This window comes from Babylonia areolata, chromosome 26, assembly GCF_041734735.1.
Source record: "Babylonia areolata isolate BAREFJ2019XMU chromosome 26, ASM4173473v1, whole genome shotgun sequence".
In the NCBI taxonomy this organism is placed as follows: domain Eukaryota; kingdom Metazoa; phylum Mollusca; class Gastropoda; order Neogastropoda; family Buccinidae; genus Babylonia; species Babylonia areolata.
Window position 1 is genome coordinate 7,603,554 of NC_134901.1, and position 22,036 is coordinate 7,625,589.

The following is a 22,036-nucleotide window of genomic DNA, read 5'->3' on the forward strand; positions in this document are numbered from 1 at the left end:
AACCATAAAGGGCTAGGGGGCCTCTGACAGGACAGGGCAGGGCTGCATGAGTGAACTCAGCAGTGCTAAGTTTGCTCAGGGTAAAGAATGTATCCCAACACCGACGGGCGCAATAACCAAGTGGTTAAAGCATTGGTTTTCAATCTGAGGGTCCCGATTTCAAATCTCGGTAATGGCACCTGGTGGGAAAAGGGTGGAGATTTTTCCACTCTCCCAGGTCAACATATGTGCAGACCTGCTTGTGCCTGAACCCCCTTCATGTGTATACGCATGCAGAAGACCAAATACACAACGTTAAAGATCCTGTAATCCATGTCACCATTCGGTGAGTTATGGAAACAAGAACATAACCAGCATGCACCCCACTGCAAACAGAGTATGGCTGCCTACATGGCAGGGTAAAAAATGGTCATACACGTAAAAGCCCACTCATGTACATACGAGTGAACGTGGGAGTCGCAGCCCACGAATGAAGAAGAAGTAGTAGTAGTTCCCAACTCTATCGTAAGCTCCATACACTTAGAAGCAATCTCAACTCTAAACAGACTTTGTACTGCTGAGCTCACTCATGTAACCCACCCCTGTTCTGTTGGAGGTCCCCTAGCCCTTTTCTTAAGCAAACTCAGTGCTGCATGGATTGGCCAATGCAGCCCGGCACAGGTGCCAGACAACCACAGGTGTCTCACCCGGCATCGGCAGCCAGCATCAGGCGCAGGTTGCCCCTCAGCTTGTCCGTCAGACACAGGTGGTCCGAGGTGACGGCCGGGTCCAGCATGGCCCACAGGCGCCGGCCGAAGCGGCCCTTGAGGTCGGCGTAGGACTGCAGGACGGGCATGGACTTCATCAGCGCCGTGACCAGCTCTCCCCACAGCACTTCGCCTAGCAACAGCTGGCTCTGCAGCAGGTGGAACAGCAGCTCCATGGCCAGGCTGCTCACCTGTATCACCACCAACAACAGGTACACACTGCAGCAGGCTGCTCACCTGTATCACCACCAACAACAGGTACACACTACAGCAGGCTGCTCACCTGTATCACCACCACCAACAACAGGTACACACTACAGCAGGCTGCTCACCTGTATCACCACCAACAACAACAGGTACACACTACAGCAGGCTGCTCACCTGTATCACCACCACCAACAACAGGTACACACTACAGCAGGCTGCTCACCTGTATCACCACCGAACAACAACAGGTACACACTACAGCAGGCTGCTCACCTGTATCACCACCGAACAACAACAGGTACACACTACAGCAGGCTGCTCACCTGTATCACCACCACCAACAACAGGTACACACTACAGCAGGCTGCTCACCTGTATCACCACCAAACAACAACAGGTACACACTACAGCAGGCTGCTCACCTGTATCACCACCAACAACAGGTACACACTACAGCAGGCTGCTCACCTGTATCACCACCAACAACAGGTACACACTACAGCAGGCTGCTCACCTGTATCACCACCAACAACAGGTACACACTACAGCAGGCTGCTCACCTGTATCACCACCAACAACAGGTACACACTACAGCAGGCTGCTCACCTGTATCACCACCAAACAACAACAGGTACACACTACAGCAGGCTGCTCACCTGTATTACCACCAACAACAGGTACACACTACAGCAGGCTGTTCACCTGTATCACCACCACCAACAACAGGTACACACTACAGCAGGCTGCTCACCTGTATCACCACCACCACCAACAGGTACACACTACAGCAGGCTGTTCACCTGTATCACCACCACCAACAACAGGTACACACTACAGCAGGCTGCTCACCTGTATCACCACCACCACCAACAGGTACACACTACAGCAGGCTGCTCACCTGTATCACCACCACCACCAACAGGTACACACTACAGCAGGCTGCTCACCTGTATCACCACCACCACCAACAGGTACACACTACAGCAGGCTGCTCACCTGTATCACCACCACCACCAACAGGTACACACTACAGCAGGCTGCTCACCTGTATCACCACCAAACAACAACAGGTACACACTACAGCAGGCTGCTCACCTGTATCACCAGCACCAACAACAGGTACACACTACAGCAGGCTGCTCACCTGTATCACCACCAACAACAGGTACATACTACAGCAGGCTGCTCACCTGTATCACCACCAAACAACAGGTACACACTACAGCAGGCTGCTCACCTGTATCACCACCACCAACAACAGGTACACACTACAGCAGGCTGCTCACCTGTATCACCACCACCAACAACAGGTACACACTACAGCAGGCTGTTCACCTGTATCACCACCACCACCAACAGGTACATACAACAGCAGGCTGTTCACCTGTATCACCACCACCACCAACAGGTACACACTACAGCAGGCTGCTCACCTGTATCACCACCACCAACAACAGGTACACACTACAGCAGGCTGCTCACCTGTATCACCACCACCAACAACAGGTACACACTACAGCAGGCTGTTCACCTGTATCACCACCAACAACAGGTACACACTAAGCAAGCTGTTCACCTGTATCACCACCAACAACAGGTACACACTACAGCAGGCTGCTCACCTGTATCATCACCACCAACAACAGGTACACACTACAGCAGGCTGCTCACCTGTATCACCACCAACAACAACAGGTACACACTACAGCAGGCTGCTCACCTGTATCACCACCACCAATAACAGGTACACACTACAGCAGGCTGCTCACCTGTATCACCACCACCAACAACAGGTACACACTACAGCAGGCTGCTCACCTGTATCACCACTACCAACAGGTACACACTACAGCAGGCTGCTCACCGGTATTACCACCAACAACAGGTACACACTACAGCAGGCTGCTCACCTGTATTACCACCAACAACAGGTACACACTACAGCAGGCTGCTCACCTGTATCACCACCAACAACAGGTACACACTACAGCAGGCTGCTCACCTGTATCACCACCAACAACAGGTACACACTACAGCAGGCTGCTCACCTGTATCACCACCACCAACAGGTACACACTACAACAGGCTGATCACCTGTATCACCAACAACAGGTACACACTACAGTAGGCTGCTCACCTGTATCACCACCAACAACAGGTACACACTACAGCAGGCTGCTCACCTGTATCACCACCACCAACAACAGGTACACACTACAGCAGGCTGCTCACCTGTATCACCACCACCAACAACAGGTACACACTACAGCAGGCTGCTCACCTGTATCACCACCAACAACAGGTACACACTACAGTAGGCTGCTCACCTGTATCACCACCAACAACAGGTACACACTACAGCAGGCTGCTCACCTGTATCACCAACAACAGGTACACACTACAGCAGGCTGTTCACCTGCATCACCACCAACAACAGGTACACACTACAGTAGGCTGCTCACCTGTATCACCACCAACAACAGGTACACACTACAGCAGGCTGTTCACCTGCATCACCACCAACAACAGGTACACACTACAGCAGGCTGCTCACCTGTATCACCAGCACCAACAACAGGTACACACTACAGCAGGCTGCTCATCTGTATCACCACCAAACAACAACAGGTACACACTACAGCAGGTTGCTCACCTGTATCACCACCAACAACAGGTACACACTACAGCAGGCTGTTCACCTGTATCACCACCAACAACAGGTACACACTACAGCAGGCTGTTCACCTGTATCACCACCAACAACAGGTACACACTACAGCAGGCTGCTCACCTGTATCACCACCAACAACAGGTACACACTACAGCAGTCTGTTCACCTATATCACCACCAAACAACAACAGGTACACACTACAGCAGGCTGCTCACCTGTATCACCACCGAACAACAACAGGTACACACTACAGCAGGCTGCTCACCTGTATCACCACCGAACAACAACAGGTACACACTACAGCAGGCTGCTCACCTGTATCACCACCACCAACAACAGGTACACACTACAGCAGGCTGCTCACCTGTATCACCACCAAACAACAACAGGTACACACTACAGCAGGCTGCTCACCTGTATCACCACCAACAACAGGTACACACTACAGCAGGCTGCTCACCTGTATCACCACCAACAACAGGTACACACTACAGCAGGCTGCTCACCTGTATCACCACCAACAACAGGTACACACTACAGCAGGCTGCTCACCTGTATCACCACCAACAACAGGTACACACTACAGCAGGCTGCTCACCTGTATCACCACCAAACAACAACAGGTACACACTACAGCAGGCTGCTCACCTGTATTACCACCAACAACAGGTACACACTACAGCAGGCTGTTCACCTGTATCACCACCACCAACAACAGGTACACACTACAGCAGGCTGCTCACCTGTATCACCACCACCACCAACAGGTACACACTACAGCAGGCTGTTCACCTGTATCACCACCACCAACAACAGGTACACACTACAGCAGGCTGCTCACCTGTATCACCACCACCACCAACAGGTACACACTACAGCAGGCTGCTCACCTGTATCACCACCACCACCAACAGGTACACACTACAGCAGGCTGCTCACCTGTATCACCACCACCACCAACAGGTACACACTACAGCAGGCTGCTCACCTGTATCACCACCACCACCAACAGGTACACACTACAGCAGGCTGCTCACCTGTATCACCACCAAACAACAACAGGTACACACTACAGCAGGCTGCTCACCTGTATCACCACCAAACAACAGGTACACACTACAGCAGGCTGCTCACCTGTATCACCACCACCAACAACAGGTACACACTACAGCAGGCTGCTCACCTGTATCACCACCAAACAACAACAGGTACACACTACAGCAGGCTGCTCACCTGTATCACCACCACCAACAGGTACACACTACAGCAGGCTGCTCACCTGTATCACCACCAAACAACAACAGGTACACACTACAGCAGGCTGCTCACCTGTATCACCACCAAACAACAACAGGTACACACTACAGCAGGCTGCTCACCTGTATCACCACCACCACCAACAGGTACACACTACAGCAGGCTGCTCACCTGTATCACCACCAAACAACAACAGGTACACACTACAGCAGGCTGCTCACCTGTATCACCACCAAACAACAACAGGTACACACTACAGCAGGCTGCTCACCTATATCACCACCACCAACAGGTACACACTAAGCAAGCTGTTCACCTGTATCACCAACAACAACAGGTACACACTACAGCAGGCTGTTCACCTGTATCACCACCAACAACAGGTACACACTAAGCAAGCTGTTCACCTGTATCACCACCAACAACAGGTACACACTACAGCAGGCTGCTCACCTGTATCACCACCAACAACAGGTACACACTAAGCAAGCTGTTCACCTGTATCACCACCAACAACAGGTACACACTACAGCAGGCTGTTCACCTGTATCACCAGCACCAACAACAGGTACACACTACAGCAGGCTGCTCACCTGTATCACCACCAACAACAGGTACACACTACAGCAGGCTGCTCACCTGTATCACCACCAAACAACAGGTACACACTACAGCAGGTTGCTCATCTGTATCACCACCACACAACAACAGGTACACACTACAGCAGGCTGCTCACCTGTATCACCACCACCAACAGGTACACACTTCTGTACTGTACTGTATCATATTCTGTTGTGATGTGTTGCGTTGTGTTGTGTTGTAATGCATCGCATTCTGTTGTGCTGTTTTGCACTGCACTGTGCTGTGTTGTGTTGTGCTGTGTTGCATTGTGTTGCTTTGTATTGTATTGTTTTGTTTTGTACTGTACTGTACTGTATCAGATCGGATTGGATTGTTGTGATGCACTACATTGCATTGAACTGCATATTATTTTTTTTTCATCTCATGCTAATAACCAACATCCAGACCAGCATTTGACAAAAACCTTCCTTGTCCAACAACAACTACAAATTCTCAAACTGAGCGAAGAGATTACAATACCAGACGTCCAAACTCAAAACACATTTCAATCGCTTCAAACAGCCTCTGACTGTCTTTGAACTCCATAAACTGCACAGACCGAAAACAGATTTTAAAAGATAATGGTCCAGTGACAAGTAAGGATGATGATGTGTTCAGTGGTGGTGGTAGTGGTGGTGGTGGTGGTGCGTGCATGCATATGTGTGTGTGTGTGTGTGTGTGTGTGCGTGTGTTTTCTCTGACAAAGCACCGACAGAAAATCGAGTGAAGAAAAAAACAAAACCCACGACTGTAGCGTGCTGACCTTGTTGTCAGAGTCGGCCAGGCCAAAGCAGACGATTTCATACAGCAGGTCCTTGTTGAGAATGAACCTGGCTCCCAGGTGTCCTGTCGCCTTGGTGCTGGCCGCCTCACTGGCAGGGTTCAGGCACGACTGAAACCACACACACCACACTGTGACAACCCTGACACCACACACATCATATTGTGACAACACTGACACCACACACATCACATTGTGGCAACACTGACACCACACACATCACATTGTGACAACACTGACACACCACACACATCACCACATTGTGGCAACACTGACACCACACACACACATCATCACATTGTGGCAACACTGACACACCACACACATCACCACATTGTGGCAACACTGACACAACACACATCACTACATTGTGACAACACTGACACCACACACATCACACTGTGACAACACTGACACACCACACACATCACCGCATTGTGGCAACACTGACACCACACACACACACACACACACACACACACATCACCACACTGTGGCAACACTGACACACCACGCACACACACACATCACCACATTGTGGCAACATTGACACACCACACACACATCACCACATTGTGGCAACATTGACACACCACACACATCACCACGCTGTGACAACACTGACACCACACACAGCACCACACTGTGGCAACACTGACACACCACACACACATCACCACATTGTGGCAACACTGACACCACACACACATCACCACATTGAAACAATATTGACACCATACACATCACCGCATTGTGGCAACACTGACACCACACACATCACCACATTGTGGCAACACTGAAACACCACACACATCACAACACTGACACCACATACATCACAACACTGACACCACACACATCGCCACATTGTGGCAACACTGACACCACACACACATCACTACACTGGCAACACTGACACCACAAACATCACCACATTGTGCCAACACTGACACCACACACACACATCACTACACTGGCAACACTGACACCACAAACATCACCACATTGTGCCAACACAGACACAACACACACACACACATCTCATTCTGACAACACTGACTCCAGATAGATATCATGACGACCAAACAAACTGACGAAGCAACCAGAATTTCGCACAGAGATATCTGTTGTGACAAAAAATAACAAAACACAAAACAATGCAATACACACATAATGGTATCAGCCAACAGTGTTACTGTTAGCCCATCCACTAGCTTTCATGTTATACTGGAGATGCATGTTGTACACCATACTACCACTGTACCCATGTCACACACAGCTGTAAGGTGGAGAAGACAGGTAGGTAGGTGTTGTACCTTGACGTCACACTACAGTACCCATGTCACACACACCTGTAAGGTGGAGAAGACGGTCAGGTAGGTGTTGTACCTAGACGTTGTTCGTTTGTTCTTTAGTTTAACGTCTTTTCACTGTAAGTGATATTAGACGATGACGTCACACTACTACAGTACCCATGTCACACATACCTGTAAGGTGGAGAAGACGGTCAGGTAGGTGTTGTACCTTGACATCACACTACAGTACCCATGTCACACACCTGTAAGGTGGAGAAGACAGGTAGGTGTTCTACTTTGACGTCACACTACAGTACCCATGTCACACACACCTGTAAGGTGGAGAAGACGGTCAGATAGGTTTTGTACCTTGACGTCACACTACAGTACCCATGTCACACACACCTGTAAGGTGGAGAAAACAGGTAGGTGTTCTACTTTGACGTCACACTACAGTACCCATGTCACACACACCTGTAAGGTGGAGAAGACAGGTAGGTGTTGTACCTTGACATCACACTACAGTACCCATGTCACACACACCTGTAAGGTGGAGAAGACGGTGAGGTAGGTGTTGTACCTTGACGTCACACTACAGTACCCATGTCACACACACCTGTAAGGTGGAGAAGACGGTCAGGTAGGTGTTGTACCTTGACGTCACACTACAGTACCCATGTCACACACACCTGTAAGGTGCAGAAGACGGTCAGGTAGGTGTTGTACCTTGACGTCACACTACAGTACCCATGTCACACACACCTGTAAGGTGGAGAAGACGGTCAGGTAGGTGTGCTGGCGAACCTCTGTCAGTGGGTGGGACAGCAGTTTCAGCAGGGTACCCACACACCTGGACAGCGGCCCTTTGTCACAGTTCTGACGACTGCTCCTGTGGAACACACAACACGACGTCTTCCACGACACCGCAAACCTGTTGGACTCCACACAACACAACGTCCTATACTACGCTACAAACCTGCGCGAATAATAATAATACGAAGAAGAAGGACAATGATAATAATAAGAAGAAGAATAACAACAATAAGAATGATAATAATAAAACTGATAATTACGATAATAACAATATCAATATTGGTATCAAATAAGACAGGTCTATCAAGGCTTCTGTCATCATACAGCAGGTATGTAACATCAACATTATGAGCAAGGAAGAGCTAGCCAACAGAAACACCAGCAGCATAATAGCACTGTGGTGGATGCAGTTTGTGTTCCAACAGGACTGCAGCTGTGAGAGTTGTTGTTTTCTAGCCTATCTAAACAGCTGCTGTTAGAGGTGTGAGCGGTGTGAAACAGACGGCACTTACAGGTGAGAGAAGAAGGCGACAAACTGTGAGATGAAGGGGAGATGCAGGTGGTAAGGGAGGCTGGTCACGGCACTGTCAGCCAGTGTCACTGCTTCCTCCGCCTCTAGCGTCTGTTCCACACATGGTGTCCATATCATCATCATACATCATCATCATCACACATCACTCTGCAGTCCTCACATTCTGTTCCACACACACTGTCCATATCGTCATCATACATCATCATCATCACCATACATCATCATCATCATCACACATCACTCTGCAGTCCTCACATTCTGTTCCACACACACTGTCCATATGGTCATTATCATACATCATCATCATCACCATACATCATCATCATCTTCATACATCACTCTGCAGTCCTCACATTCTGTTCCACACACAGTGTCCATATCATCACCATACATCATCATCATACATCATCATCATCATCATACATCACTCCACACACACACACACACACATACACAGCGGTACCTTAGCTCTGGCCTGCAGCACAAAGCGACAGGTGTCCTACATGGACACACACACACACACACACACACACACACACACACACACACACACACCACACACAGAGTGGTACCTTAGCTCTGGCCTACAGCACAAGGTGACAGGTGTCCTGCATGGACTCACACACACACATACACACACACACACATACACACATGCCAACACACACACACAGACACAGACACACACACACACACACACACACACACACACACACACTCACACACACACACACACACACACACACACACACACACACCTTGGCCCTGGCCTGCAGCACAAAGCGACAGGTGTCCTGCATGGACTGCCTCAGGTGCGAGGCCTGCAGGTAGTGGCGGTACGCGTCCAGGTCGAGCAGGTGGGCGAAGTGGGTCAGCACCCCGTGGCACTGCGGGTAGCTGAGGGCCAGGCTCTCGTCAAACAGCAGGGAGCCCAGCGTGTCGTGCAGCTGGTCGGGTATCACCTCCACCGCCTGCTTCAGCAACACACACATACATATATATATTGTATATATACACATACAATCACACACACAAACAAAACAAAATAATAAACAAACACACACACACACACATACATACACACACACACACACAATCACGCACATACATATACAATATCATACACACACACAATCACACACACACACACCATATCACACACACACACACACATGCACACACACACACTCACACACACTTACATGCACAAACTCACACAAACACACACACACATATACATTGTTGCTCTTTCCTGATTTCAGTCCTACTTACTAAACTGAACCCAGACTGTCTGTGCAAACCTACAAAATGGCATACACTCTTCTTCTTCTTCTTCTTCTGCGTTCGTGGGCTGCAACTTCCACGTTCACTCGTATATACACGAGTGGGCTTTTACGTGTATGACCGTTTTTACCCTGCCATGTAGGCAGCCATACTCCGCTTTCGGGGGTGTGCATGCTGGGTATGTACTTGTTTCCATAACCCACCGAACGCTGACATGGATTACAGGATCTTTAACGTGCGTATTTGATCTTTTGCTTACGTGTACACACGGAGGGGGTTCAGGCACTAGCAGGTCTGCACACATGTTGACCTGGGAGATCGGAAAAATCTCCACCCTTTACCCACCAGGCGCTGTCACCGAGATTCGAACCCGGGACCCTCAGATTGAAAGTCCAACGCTTTAACCATTCGGCTGTTGCGCCTGTCCGCATACACTCTTATGAAACTCTGCTATCATAAGGCATCCCTCAAGGAACGGTCCTTGGCCCAATTTGGTTTGTTTTGTTTGCTACCCCACTGTCTGATGTAAAATTCACTGTCTCCGCACGAGAGCTTCATTGTCAACACTCATCTTTATCAGTCGGCTTCTACTGCTGAAACTGATCAACTGATGACGCACATGCAAGAAAGTATAACAAACTTGAAGTCTTGGATGACCTTCAACAACAGCAATATGATGGAAAGACTGAACTGTTGCTTGCCTGCCCTGAGAATATGTTTTAACCACCCATCTCTCCCTTTTTCTCTTCTGGTAAACAACACCATTACTCCTGTCTGCCAGTCAGTGCAAAGCCTTGGTGTCAGTCTTGACCACAGTCTGTCCTTCCAGCAACACGTTTCTAACATTTGCAAGTCAAGGTATCTTGGTAACCTCTCTACCGAAGCAACCATAAACTTAGTCTGTGCTTTCGTTTTGTGCAGAATTAATGACTGCAACTCTGTTTTTGCTGGCATTCCAAAAAAGTCATTTAAATGCTGCTCATCTTCTTTTCTGATCATCCAGATGTGAACATGTTACACCTCTCTTCCACTCTCTTCACTGGCTACCTGTTTAAAAAAGAATTGAATACAAGCTTTCTGCACTGACGTTTTCTGTCCTCTCAAGCTCTGGCCATCGTTACCTCTCTGACCTCCATGAAGTGTACGTTACAACTCGTCACCTTCTTTCTGCTTCTGATACCAGGCTATTAAAAATCCCTGTTGTGAAAAAACAGCAACAGGGTCAGAGATCTTTCTCTTTTCAGGCCCCCTCATTGTGGAACAAAGTGGCCGAAAAATTGCAATATTCTTTCTCTCTAAATTCATTTAAGCCTGCTTTGAAAACACATCTTTTCCAACAATAGTAATTTTCCAGTGCTGGTACTGGTATGATCTGGTTCCAAATAGGAAATTTTCTTCCTAAAATTACACATTTAAGTAACATACTTACCGTGACCCACTAGTGCAGACTCCGGCAGGGGTCTGATTCCTGTCCTGTGCAAACTACCACCCGCCTATGCGGAGAAAACGAAAATAGCTACGGCCGATAACCTCCCAAATTAGGTTACCTCCCCTCTGCATCCCTGACTAGCGCCCTCTTTTTCCAGCAGCCATATTCACTCCTGATCCTGTGCTCTTCATACGGCTAAGTTTTTTTGTAATTCTGTCTGTCTATCAGTTCTTTGACACTCATGTTTTGTATCTGACGAAGGGTTCCAAATACATGTTTTATTCTGGGGAAGATGTCTGCCATTTATGTGTGGCGGGGTGCCTGCGAGTATCCACGCATTCATATGTATATGCATGTTTCAGGCATGTGTCTTCCAGACGGCATCATAGGTGGGTGGGTGGTTGTTCAATGGAGGTATTGTGCACATGTGTATTCTGTTTCTTTGTGTGGGGTGAGGGATACCAAGGGAAAGGGGAAGGAGGGGGAAACAAAATGTTCAGCGCTTTGAGCTGTATTTCTGGAAAACATGTGCTATATAAATGTCTATTATCTTTATTATTATATACGCACACATGCGTGCACAGACGCTCATACACCTACAAACACATACACACATATACCCTCTACCTCACACACACACACACACACACACACACACACACACTGTACCTCACACACAAACACACACACACACACACACACACACACACACCGTACTTCACACACACACACACACACACACACACCTGATCATGTGGCAGCAGGTGCAGCAGGTGAGAGAGGAGACTGGCCACACCCAGGTAGACACGGCGGTGGTAAGAGGAATCCCCTTGATCCTCCGACACTGCTGCAGCCGTGTTGGCCTTGCGCTGCTGGCCGTGGTGGTGGTGGTAATGAAGCAGGCTGCCACACGTCTCCAGGCAGCTCTTCAGCTTGGACACCTGGCGCCAACACGGCACAGCTCACCAGGTGACACTCAGCCACGTCAGGTGTGAACATGTCAGGTGTGACTGCGTCAGGTGTGGGACATGTTAGGTGTGAATGTGTCAGTTGTGAATGCGTCAGATGTGGACATGTTAGGTGTGAATGTGTCCATTGTGAATGCGTCAGATGTGGACATGTCAGGTGTGAACGTGTCAGGTGTGAATGTGTCAGGTGTGAACATGCCAGGTGTGAATGCATCAGATGTGGACATGTCAGGTGTGAATGCATCAGATGTGTGTATGTCAGGTGTCAACATGCCAGGTGTGAATGCGTCAGCGTGAACATGCCAGGTGTGAATGCGCCAGGTGTGAACATGCCAGGTGTGAATGAGTCAGGTGTGGAACATATCAGGTGTGTGCATGTCAGGTGTGGAACATATCAGGTGTGTGCATGTCAGGTGTGGAACATATCAGATGTGTGCATGTCAGGTGTGGAACATATCAGATGTGTGCATGTCAGGTGTGGAACATATCAGATGTGTGCATGTCAGGTGTGGAACATATCAGGTGTGTGCATGTCAGGTGTGGAACATATCAGGTGTGTGCATGTCAGGTGTGAGTCATGTCAGGTGTGGGCATGTTGGACAAGGGAAAGGAGGGTAGATGACAATGGATACAGACTATGATAAGGGATGAATGATGCTGAGGCACAATACTGAGGAACTGTCAGGTGGCATGCAGGTGTTAAGTGAAATGAGCGAGCTGACAGACTTGCTGGTAACGCAACAACAACGAGCGGCCTACATCTAGGAAAATTGGAAATCCCCAGAAAAGTCAAAGTATACCAAAAAGAACAGGTACAAGGCCATCACACCATTGACTGCCTCAAAGAAATAAAGGTAGAAAGAGGGAGTGGCCGTAAGTCTAGCATGAAAGGTAGAGCACGATGATTTGCTAATCAAACAAATATTAGCATCATTTCCAAACCAACACTGCGCAAATTTCTTCAAAATGGAACAGTCTCTGGGCTTTTCCAAATACAACAGACTGAGCAACATGCTATATCAGAGATCTTTTCCCACCCCTCTTGCGGCCAGTCAGTGGCAGCCTGTGTTTGTGTGTGTGTATTTCTGTGTGTGTGTGTGTGTGTGATAGAGAGAGAGAGAGAGAGTTTGTGTGTGTGTGCATGTGTGCATGTGTGTGTGTGTGTGTGCAGTGCGTGCATGTGCGAGTATGCACAAGTTTTTTATACTGATACGCACTTATATGTATCCTAATTTCTACTGTATCTGTGTTTGTGTAAGATTTTCGATATATGTTCGTATCTTGTTATGTACTATCCCCCCCAATATTCCTTGTGACCCTGGTACACTTGGTAATAAAGACATATCCTATTCTGTTCTATACACACACCACATCCACACCCCCACACAAACACCCACACATAAAGACACACCACGCCTCCATACCCACACAAACACACACCAACCCCAACCTCACAGAGACACCCACACAAGCACACAGCACCCCCACACAAACATCCACACAAACTCACATCACACTCCCACACAAACCCCCACACAAACATACATCACACCCCCACACAAACATACACCACACTCCCACACCACACCCCCACACAAACACACACCACACCCCCACCCCTACGCAAACACCCACACAAACATCCCCCCCCCTCCACACACAACCTCCCCCCCCAGCCACCTGCTCTCTGGCAGACTCAGACCCGCTGGTCCACAGGTCCTCAGCCACCACCACCACCAGGATCCTCCAGGCTTCGAACCCCAGCCGCACAAGTTCCGTGGCCACTGACTGCTGGGAGGTGCGCAGTGACTGCAGGGACTGCAGCAGTACGGTGGCTGCAAACTGCGGCAGAGAGAGCTGCAGGAACTGCAGGCTGTCCGCTTCGTCCACGTCCACCTCTCGCCCGACTCCGTGGGCAGGGGGTTCCAGTCCCACGCTGGAGTCTCTGTGCACACACAGAGGGCTGCGCTGACTGCCTGCCTGCCTGACTGCCTTTATTCATAAGGACGGACTGACTTGATTCCTGGACTGACAAATTTGACTTAGGTCCGCTTTGCTCCTCCTCTGAATCAACTGTCAGGAGTCTGTATGTGTGCATGTGTGTGAAGTTCTGTGTGTGTGTGTGTGTGTGTGTGTGTGTATGTAAGCGCATTTGTATGTGTCTGTGAATAAGTGTGAATGTGTGCGCACATGCGTGTGATGCTGTGTGTGTGGGCCTGTGCGCACACAGATGTAGATTACAGACTCCAAATAATTCTGAATTCATAAACTATCAGATTACAGACTCCAAATAGTGTTATGTTCATTACCAATCAGTTTAATATCTATGAGTCATAAGATCCCTCAATTTTCAAAACCACAGACAGCAGCCAATGAACTACAAGTCAATTAGACAATGAAGAAGTGCAATTACCTATGAAAAATATTTTTTCCCTGTGATAAGTTCAGATCATCCTCTTAAAAACCAAGCCTTTCAGATATCCCCTTTGCCTCAAATGAACAGGACTCTTCTCATGTTACAGGTCAACAATGTCTGTAGAAGACCTGCACCTCTCGGACACAGCTCTCTCAACTATCAACACTCACCCGCTGGCAGAGTCAGAGGAGTCGCCATCTCTGCCGTCCCCACGGTGACGTCTGTCACTCCAACCAATCAGAGACGGCCGTGTGTCGGAGGAGTGCACCGACTGGCTGGAGGAGCTGCCGGTCAGGGAGAATGTGGTGGGGGTGGAGGACGTGAAGTCTGAATGGGAAGCGAACAGAAGAGAAACACAACGTGCAGTGCCACCCACATCTTTTTTCTCCCCCAAGACAGAAAGAAGCCTGCTGCTGCTATAAGCACTCCTTCCAATGATCTTTCCCTTTCCTCATGTTACTGTTGCTGTTCCATCTTACTCCCTGTTTTCCTCTGCATCGTATACACAGACCTGTTCTTTATTAAAGTTAGCTAGTTATGTGCTGAATAGTCCAGTTGGTTGTTTATTGTAGGTCCCCACATGAACCTCTTTTCAAATAATAATCTACAGAAGTAGTGCATACAATGTTTGATTATTGATTAATTTTTTGTCCTTATCCCGCTTCCCCCGTCCCGCCTCTCACACACACCCTTCCAATGTTTTTTCTTTCTCCAATCACTGACACTCACCCTCTCCATTTTACATTTTGTACACTATCTTTTCCACATTCTGTTCTCTCTCTCTCTCTCTCTCTTTCTTTCTTAGTTGCCTCCCCCTTGCTCCCCTCCCCCTACCCCCCCCCGACTGCCCTCCACTTCAACTGCCCCCCTTTTCATTCGAATATACAGCAATATCGATTTCTAATTGATAATAACAATCATTATTATGATAGAAATGATAATAATCCAAATAATAATAATAATAACATCATTTATTTTCAGTCTAATATCATCATCTTAGATGAAAAGACTATAAATAAATAAACGAACGGCTGACAGTACAGTGGTCAGAGAGAAGAGAGCATGGTGGCAGCAAGTTTTATCAGCGATGCACATTGCTTTTCAAAAAGAAAATAGTCCTGAATGTATTCATCAACATGTTTTTTAACTGTGTTCTTACATAATACTTGCTTTGAATACATTGGGTTATATGAGCAAGCTGTATTAGTGTTGCAAAGAAGAGAGGGTGAGGGGGTGATGGGGGTGAATGGGGATGGGGGTGGAGGGCTAGTTTGTTGGGTGGTGGAGGGGAAGGGAATAAGAAAAGGAATGCAGTGAAGTCAATACATGACATTTCTTATTATGCATATCCATCTTAAATATATAGTAGAAATCAAGTGCTTTACAGGCAATTGAAAGCAGTTTTACATGTTTAATGGACAGTTACAAAGCTATACACTTTAACAGACGTTGTTTGGCTGTATTTTTCCATGTTTTAAGGACAGTTACAAAGCTGTACATATTGTAACAGACATTTGGCTGTAGTTTTTCCATGTTTTAAGGACAATTACAAAGCTGTACATGTTGTAACAGACATCTGGCTGTAGTTTTCCATGTTTTAAGGACAGTTACAAAGCTGTACCTATTGTAACAGACATCTGGCTGTAGTTTTTTCCATGTTTTAAGGACTGTTACAAAGCTGTACATGTTGTAACAGACATTTGGCTGTAGTTTTTCCATGTTTTAAGGACTGTTACAAAGCTATACACTTTTAACAGACGTTTGGCTGTAGTTTTTCCATGTTTTAAGGACAGTTACAAAGCTGTACCTATTGTAACAGACATTTGGCTGTAGTTTTCCATGTTTTAAGGACAGTTACAAAGCTGTACATATTGTAACAGACATTTGGCTGTAGTTTTCCATGTTTTAAGGGCAGTTACAAAGCTGTACCTATTGTAACAGACATTTGGCTGTAGTTTTTCCATGTTTTAAGGACTGTTACAAAGCTGTACCTATTGTAACAGACATCTGGCTGTAGTTTTTCCATGTTTTAAGGACTGTTACAAAGCTGTACCTACTGTAACAGACATCTGGCTGTAGTTTTTCTATGTTTTAAGGACTGTTACAAAGCTATACACTTTTAACAGACGTTTGGCTGTAGTTTTTCCATGTTTTAAGGACAGTTACAAAGCTGTACCTATTGTAACAGACATTTGGCTGTAGCTTTCCATGTTTTAAGGGCAGTTACAAAGCTGTACATATTGTAACAGACATTTGGCTGTAGTTTTCCATGTTTTAAGGGCAGTTACAAAGCTGTACCTATTGTAACAGACATTTGGCTGTAGTTTTTCCATGTTTTAAGGACAGTTACAAAGCTGTACCTATTGTAACAGACATTTGGCTGTAGTTTTTCCATGTTTTAAGGACTGTTACAAAGCTGTACATGTTGTAACAGACATCTGGCTGTAGCTTTCCATGTTTTAAGGGCAGTTACAAAGCTGTACCTATTGTAACAGACATTTGGCTGTAGTTTTCCATGTTTTAAGGACAGTTACAAAGCTGTACCTATTGTAACAGACATTTGGCTGTAGCTTTCCATGTTTTAAGGACAGTTACAAAGCTGTACCTATTGTAACAGACATTTGGCTGTAGCTTTCCATGTTTTAAGGACAGTTACAAAGCTGTACCTATTGTAACAGACATCTGGCTGTAGTTTTCCATGTTTTAAGGACAGTTACAAAGCTGTACAAGTTGTAACAGGCTTTGTTTGGCTGTAGTTTTTCCATGTTTTAAGGACAGTTACAAAGCTGTACCTATTGTAACAGACATTTGGCTGTAGTTTTTCCATGTTTTAAGGACAGTTACAAAGCTGTACCTATTGTAACAGACATTTGGCTGTAGTTTTCCATGTTTTAAGGACAGTTAAAAAGCTGTACCTATTGTAACAGACATTTGGCTGTAGTTTTCCATGTTTTAAGGACAGTTACAAAGCTGTACACTTTTAACAGACATCTGGCTGTAGTTTTCCATGTTTTAAGGACAGTTACAAAGCTGTACCTATTGTAACAGACATTTGGCTGTAGTTTTCCATGTTTTAAGGACAGTTACAAAGCTGTACCTATTGTAACAGACATCTGGCTGTAGTTTTCCATGTTTTAAGGACAGTTACAAAGCTGTACCTATTGTAACAGACATCTGGCTGTAGTTTTCCATGTTTTAAGGACAGTTACAAAGCTGTACCTATTGTAACAGACATCTGGCTGTAGTTTTCCATGTTTTAAGGACTGTTACAAAGCTGTACCTATTGTAACAGACATTTGGCTGTAGTTTTCCATGTTTTAAGGACTGTTACAAAGCTGTACATGTTGTAACAGACATCTGGCTGTAGTTTTTCCATGTTTTAAGGACAGTTACAAAGCTGTACCTATTGTAACAGACATTTGGCTGTAGTTTTCCATGTTTTAAGGACAGTTACAAAGCTGTACCTATTGTAACAGACATCTGGCTGTAGTTTTTCCATGTTTTAAGGACAGTTACAAAGCTGTACCTATTGTAACAGACATTTGCTGTAGTTTTCCATGTTTTAAGGACAGTTACAAAGCTGTACATGTTGTAACAGATGATGTTTAGGTGTAGGTTTTACATGTTTCATGGACAGTTACAAAGCTGTATACTTTTAACAGACAATTTCTTTTTGTAGCTTTTCCACATTTCATGGACAGCTACAAAGTTTTACATGTTTAACAGACATTGTTTGGGTGTAGCTTTTACATGTTTAACGGGCGTGTTTGGGCGTAGCTTTCCATGTTTCATGGACAGTTAAAAAGTTGTACATGTTGCAACAGACACTGGGTGTAGCTTTTCCATGTTTTTATACAGTTTCAAAGCTGTACAAGTTGTAACAGGCTTTGTTTGGGTGTAGCTTTTCCATGTTTTATGGACAGTTACAAAGCTGTACACATTTAACAGATGTTCTTCGGCCTGTAGCTTTCCAAGAAACAGACAGTTGTCCCCACTGCAACAGACCTTGTTTGGGCGTGTAGAGCACGGGGTCCTGGTAGAAGCGGATGCGGGTCTGCAGGCAGGCACAGAGGTGGGACAGGGTGCGGGCGGCACACACCACCAGCCGGGCTTCAGCTCCCTGCGCCCCTCCCACAGCCAGCAGGCCCAGCAGGCTCTGCACACAGCGACACAGCGTGACGCCTCATCCACAGCCACTACACCACTCCTCATTCATCACGGTTAAAAGGAAATTTTCTTCCTAAAATTTTCTGCACAAAGTCAACAATAGCAACTAAGAAAACATGGCAAAAAACAAATGAGATGTTGCTGTTCATTAGCTGAAGTAATTCTTGTTATCCTGAAGATGTTTACATGTTACAATATTCATCAACAGGAAGGGGGCATGTTAGAAGTGGGTATAGAAAAAAACACACCAATATTCTAGCTTGAAACCTTCATTTAGGGGTTTTCATTTACTATGAAACCTTCCAGATGAAACCTTCAAGCCGAAATACTGTTTACAGTGAGCTTTTCTGTTGTAATACTGTGTGATAGTGTTTGTGGGTGTTGGTGGGAGGGTGTGTGTGTGGGTGTATGCAAGTGTTTATGTATAGTATTTATGTTACAAACAACATGACAGTGAAGGAAACAACATAATTACACTTCGTTGTTGTGTCTAATACATCTGCTAATATTTTGGCACCATCTCCACCTATAAAATAAAACTAACTTGAATTTTCTTCTCTTTTTTTTTCCAAAATATTTTGGGTTGTTTCTGTTTCTAAAAATCCAAGTTATCTTCCCCTGACTGGCAGTTATCTCATCCTGTCAACTTTTACATACTTTTGAACATAATTTTTATTTTGTGATTTTTTTTTTTTTTTAGTGTAAAGGTTGGTGATTATTTTGCAAAAATCACAAATAGCTTGGAAGTGAAAGGGTTAAGGGACGGGCGCAATAGCCGAGTGGTTAAAGCGTTGGACTTTCAATCTGAGGGTCCCGGGTTCGAATCACGGTGACGGCGCCTGGTGGGTAAAGGGTGGAGATTTTTACGATCTCCCAGGTCAACATATGTGCATGCCTGCTAGTGCCTGAACCCCCTTCGTGTGTATATGCAAGCAGAAGATCAAATACGCACGTTAAAGATCCTGTAATCCATGTCAGCGTTCGGTGGGTTATGGAAACAAGAACATACCCAGCATGCACACCCCCGAAAACGGAGTATGGCTGCCTACATGGCGGGGTAAAAACGGTCATACACGTAAAAGCCCACTCGTGTGCATACGAGTGAACGCAGAAGAAGAAGAAGAAGAAAGGGTTAAGGAAGCCTCACTCATGTAGCTGGCCAAGTGTGTTGTCACAGCAACTTTGTGGCACGTGCCAGCACACTGTCACACCATCCAGCACCACACACAACTTGGTCAGACAACACCACATCACATGGCCATGCAAAACCACATCACTTCACATGACCACATATACCTTACATGACATGGTGTAACGACAACTTTGGAGCTCACACACCAACACATGCCATCACACGCCTTGTGGCCACACAAACCCACATCATTTTCACAAGGCCACAGTTTCAGTTTCAGTTTTTCAAAGAGGCATCACTGCGTTCGGACAAACCCATGTATGCTCCACCACATCTGTCAGACAGATGCCTCACAGCAGCATAACCCAACGTGCTTGTCAGGCCTTGAGTGCATGCTTATATGTTTGTGTATGTATTTGGGTGGATTTCTTTTTACATAATTTTGCCAGCGGACAACACTCTCATTGCCATGGGTTCTTTTTCACTGCGCCAAGTGCATGCAGCACACGGGACCTCGGTTTATCGTGTCATCCAAAAAGCCACACATATTGCTCATATCTTCATGTCCCCACAACACCACCACCACAGGACTTGTGAAGGTGACAAACCAACTCGAGGTGGATCATGAAGCTATATGGAAAGATGGACAGTTCTGTGCTGTTCTACAATGGAGACTGGAGGTCTCACCTTGACGATGAGGGGGCGCTGCAGGAAGATCTCGGCAGGGAAGTCCTGGAAAGCAACATCACTGAGGAACTCACAGGCACTGGTCAGCACCCACACATCTCTGCTCTGAAGAGACCTGCCCACACAGCCACCCACATATCACATGTTGGCGTTTCTTTTCCTCAAGAAATTATGAAATCAAAGTTAACCCACACATCTCACACACCATCACACACCAACATATCACATTTTGGCATTTCTTTTCCACAAGAAATTGTGAAATCAAAGTTAACCCACACACCTCACACACCATCACACACCAACGTATCACATTTTGGCATTTCTTTTCCACAAGAAATTGTGAAATCAAAGTTAACCCACACACCTCACACACCATCACACACCAACATATCACATTTTGGCATTTCTTTTCAGCAAGAAATTGTGAAATCAAAGTTAACCCACATCCTTCACACAGACACCAACATATCACATGTTGGCCTTTCTTTTCCACCCAGACATTGTGAAATCAGTTAGCCCACACCTCTCAGTTGTGAAGACATAAGGGACATGGTCTGTCACTAACATGTCACATGTTGGCTGTATTTTTCCACCCAAAAATCAATGCCTCTCAGTTCTGAAGAGAGAAAGGAACATGGTCTGTCGCTAACATATGACACATTGGCGACTTTGACAGTTTGAAGTTAACATCAACAACTACACATTGATATGGTAAAAATCAGACAAAACATGTGTCAGACAGACAGAAAATACGAAGAAAAAAAACTTAGCCTGTGAAGAGCACAGGAACAGGAGTCATAATGGCTGCTGGAAAAAGAGGGCGCTAGTCAGGGGGGCAAAGGGGAGGTTACCTACTTCAGGGAGGTTAATGGCCGTAGCTACTTTCGTTTTCTCCGCATAGGCGGATAGTAGTTTGCACAGGACAGGAATGTCAGACCCCTGGCAGAGTTTGCACTAGAGGGTCATGGTTAAGTATGTGTAATTAAACATGTGTTAGGCAGCAGCATCTTATCATCTTGATCTCTGCAA

At 46.4% G+C, this 22,036-nt stretch overlaps 1 protein-coding gene across 2 annotated transcripts in view; it reads right to left on the reverse strand.

Annotated features, from left to right (window-relative positions):
• The window catches only part of LOC143300404 (rotatin-like), an 87,203-nt gene that overhangs the window by 62,529 nt on the left and 2,638 nt on the right, over positions 1-22,036 (reverse strand). For both annotated transcript variants that reach the window (XM_076614042.1, XM_076614043.1), the window contains exons 6-15: positions 21,008-21,122; positions 19,027-19,177; positions 15,192-15,348; positions 14,286-14,550; positions 12,384-12,578; positions 9,683-9,895; positions 8,905-9,014; positions 8,342-8,468; positions 6,267-6,395; positions 687-937 (exon numbers count right to left, since the gene is read on the reverse strand). In XM_076614042.1, the coding sequence (XP_076470157.1) occupies positions 687-937; positions 6,267-6,395; positions 8,342-8,468; positions 8,905-9,014; positions 9,683-9,895; positions 12,384-12,578; positions 14,286-14,550; positions 15,192-15,348; positions 19,027-19,177; positions 21,008-21,122 (1,713 nt within the window). The remainder of the gene's footprint in view (positions 1-686; positions 938-6,266; positions 6,396-8,341; positions 8,469-8,904; positions 9,015-9,682; positions 9,896-12,383; positions 12,579-14,285; positions 14,551-15,191; positions 15,349-19,026; positions 19,178-21,007; positions 21,123-22,036) is intronic.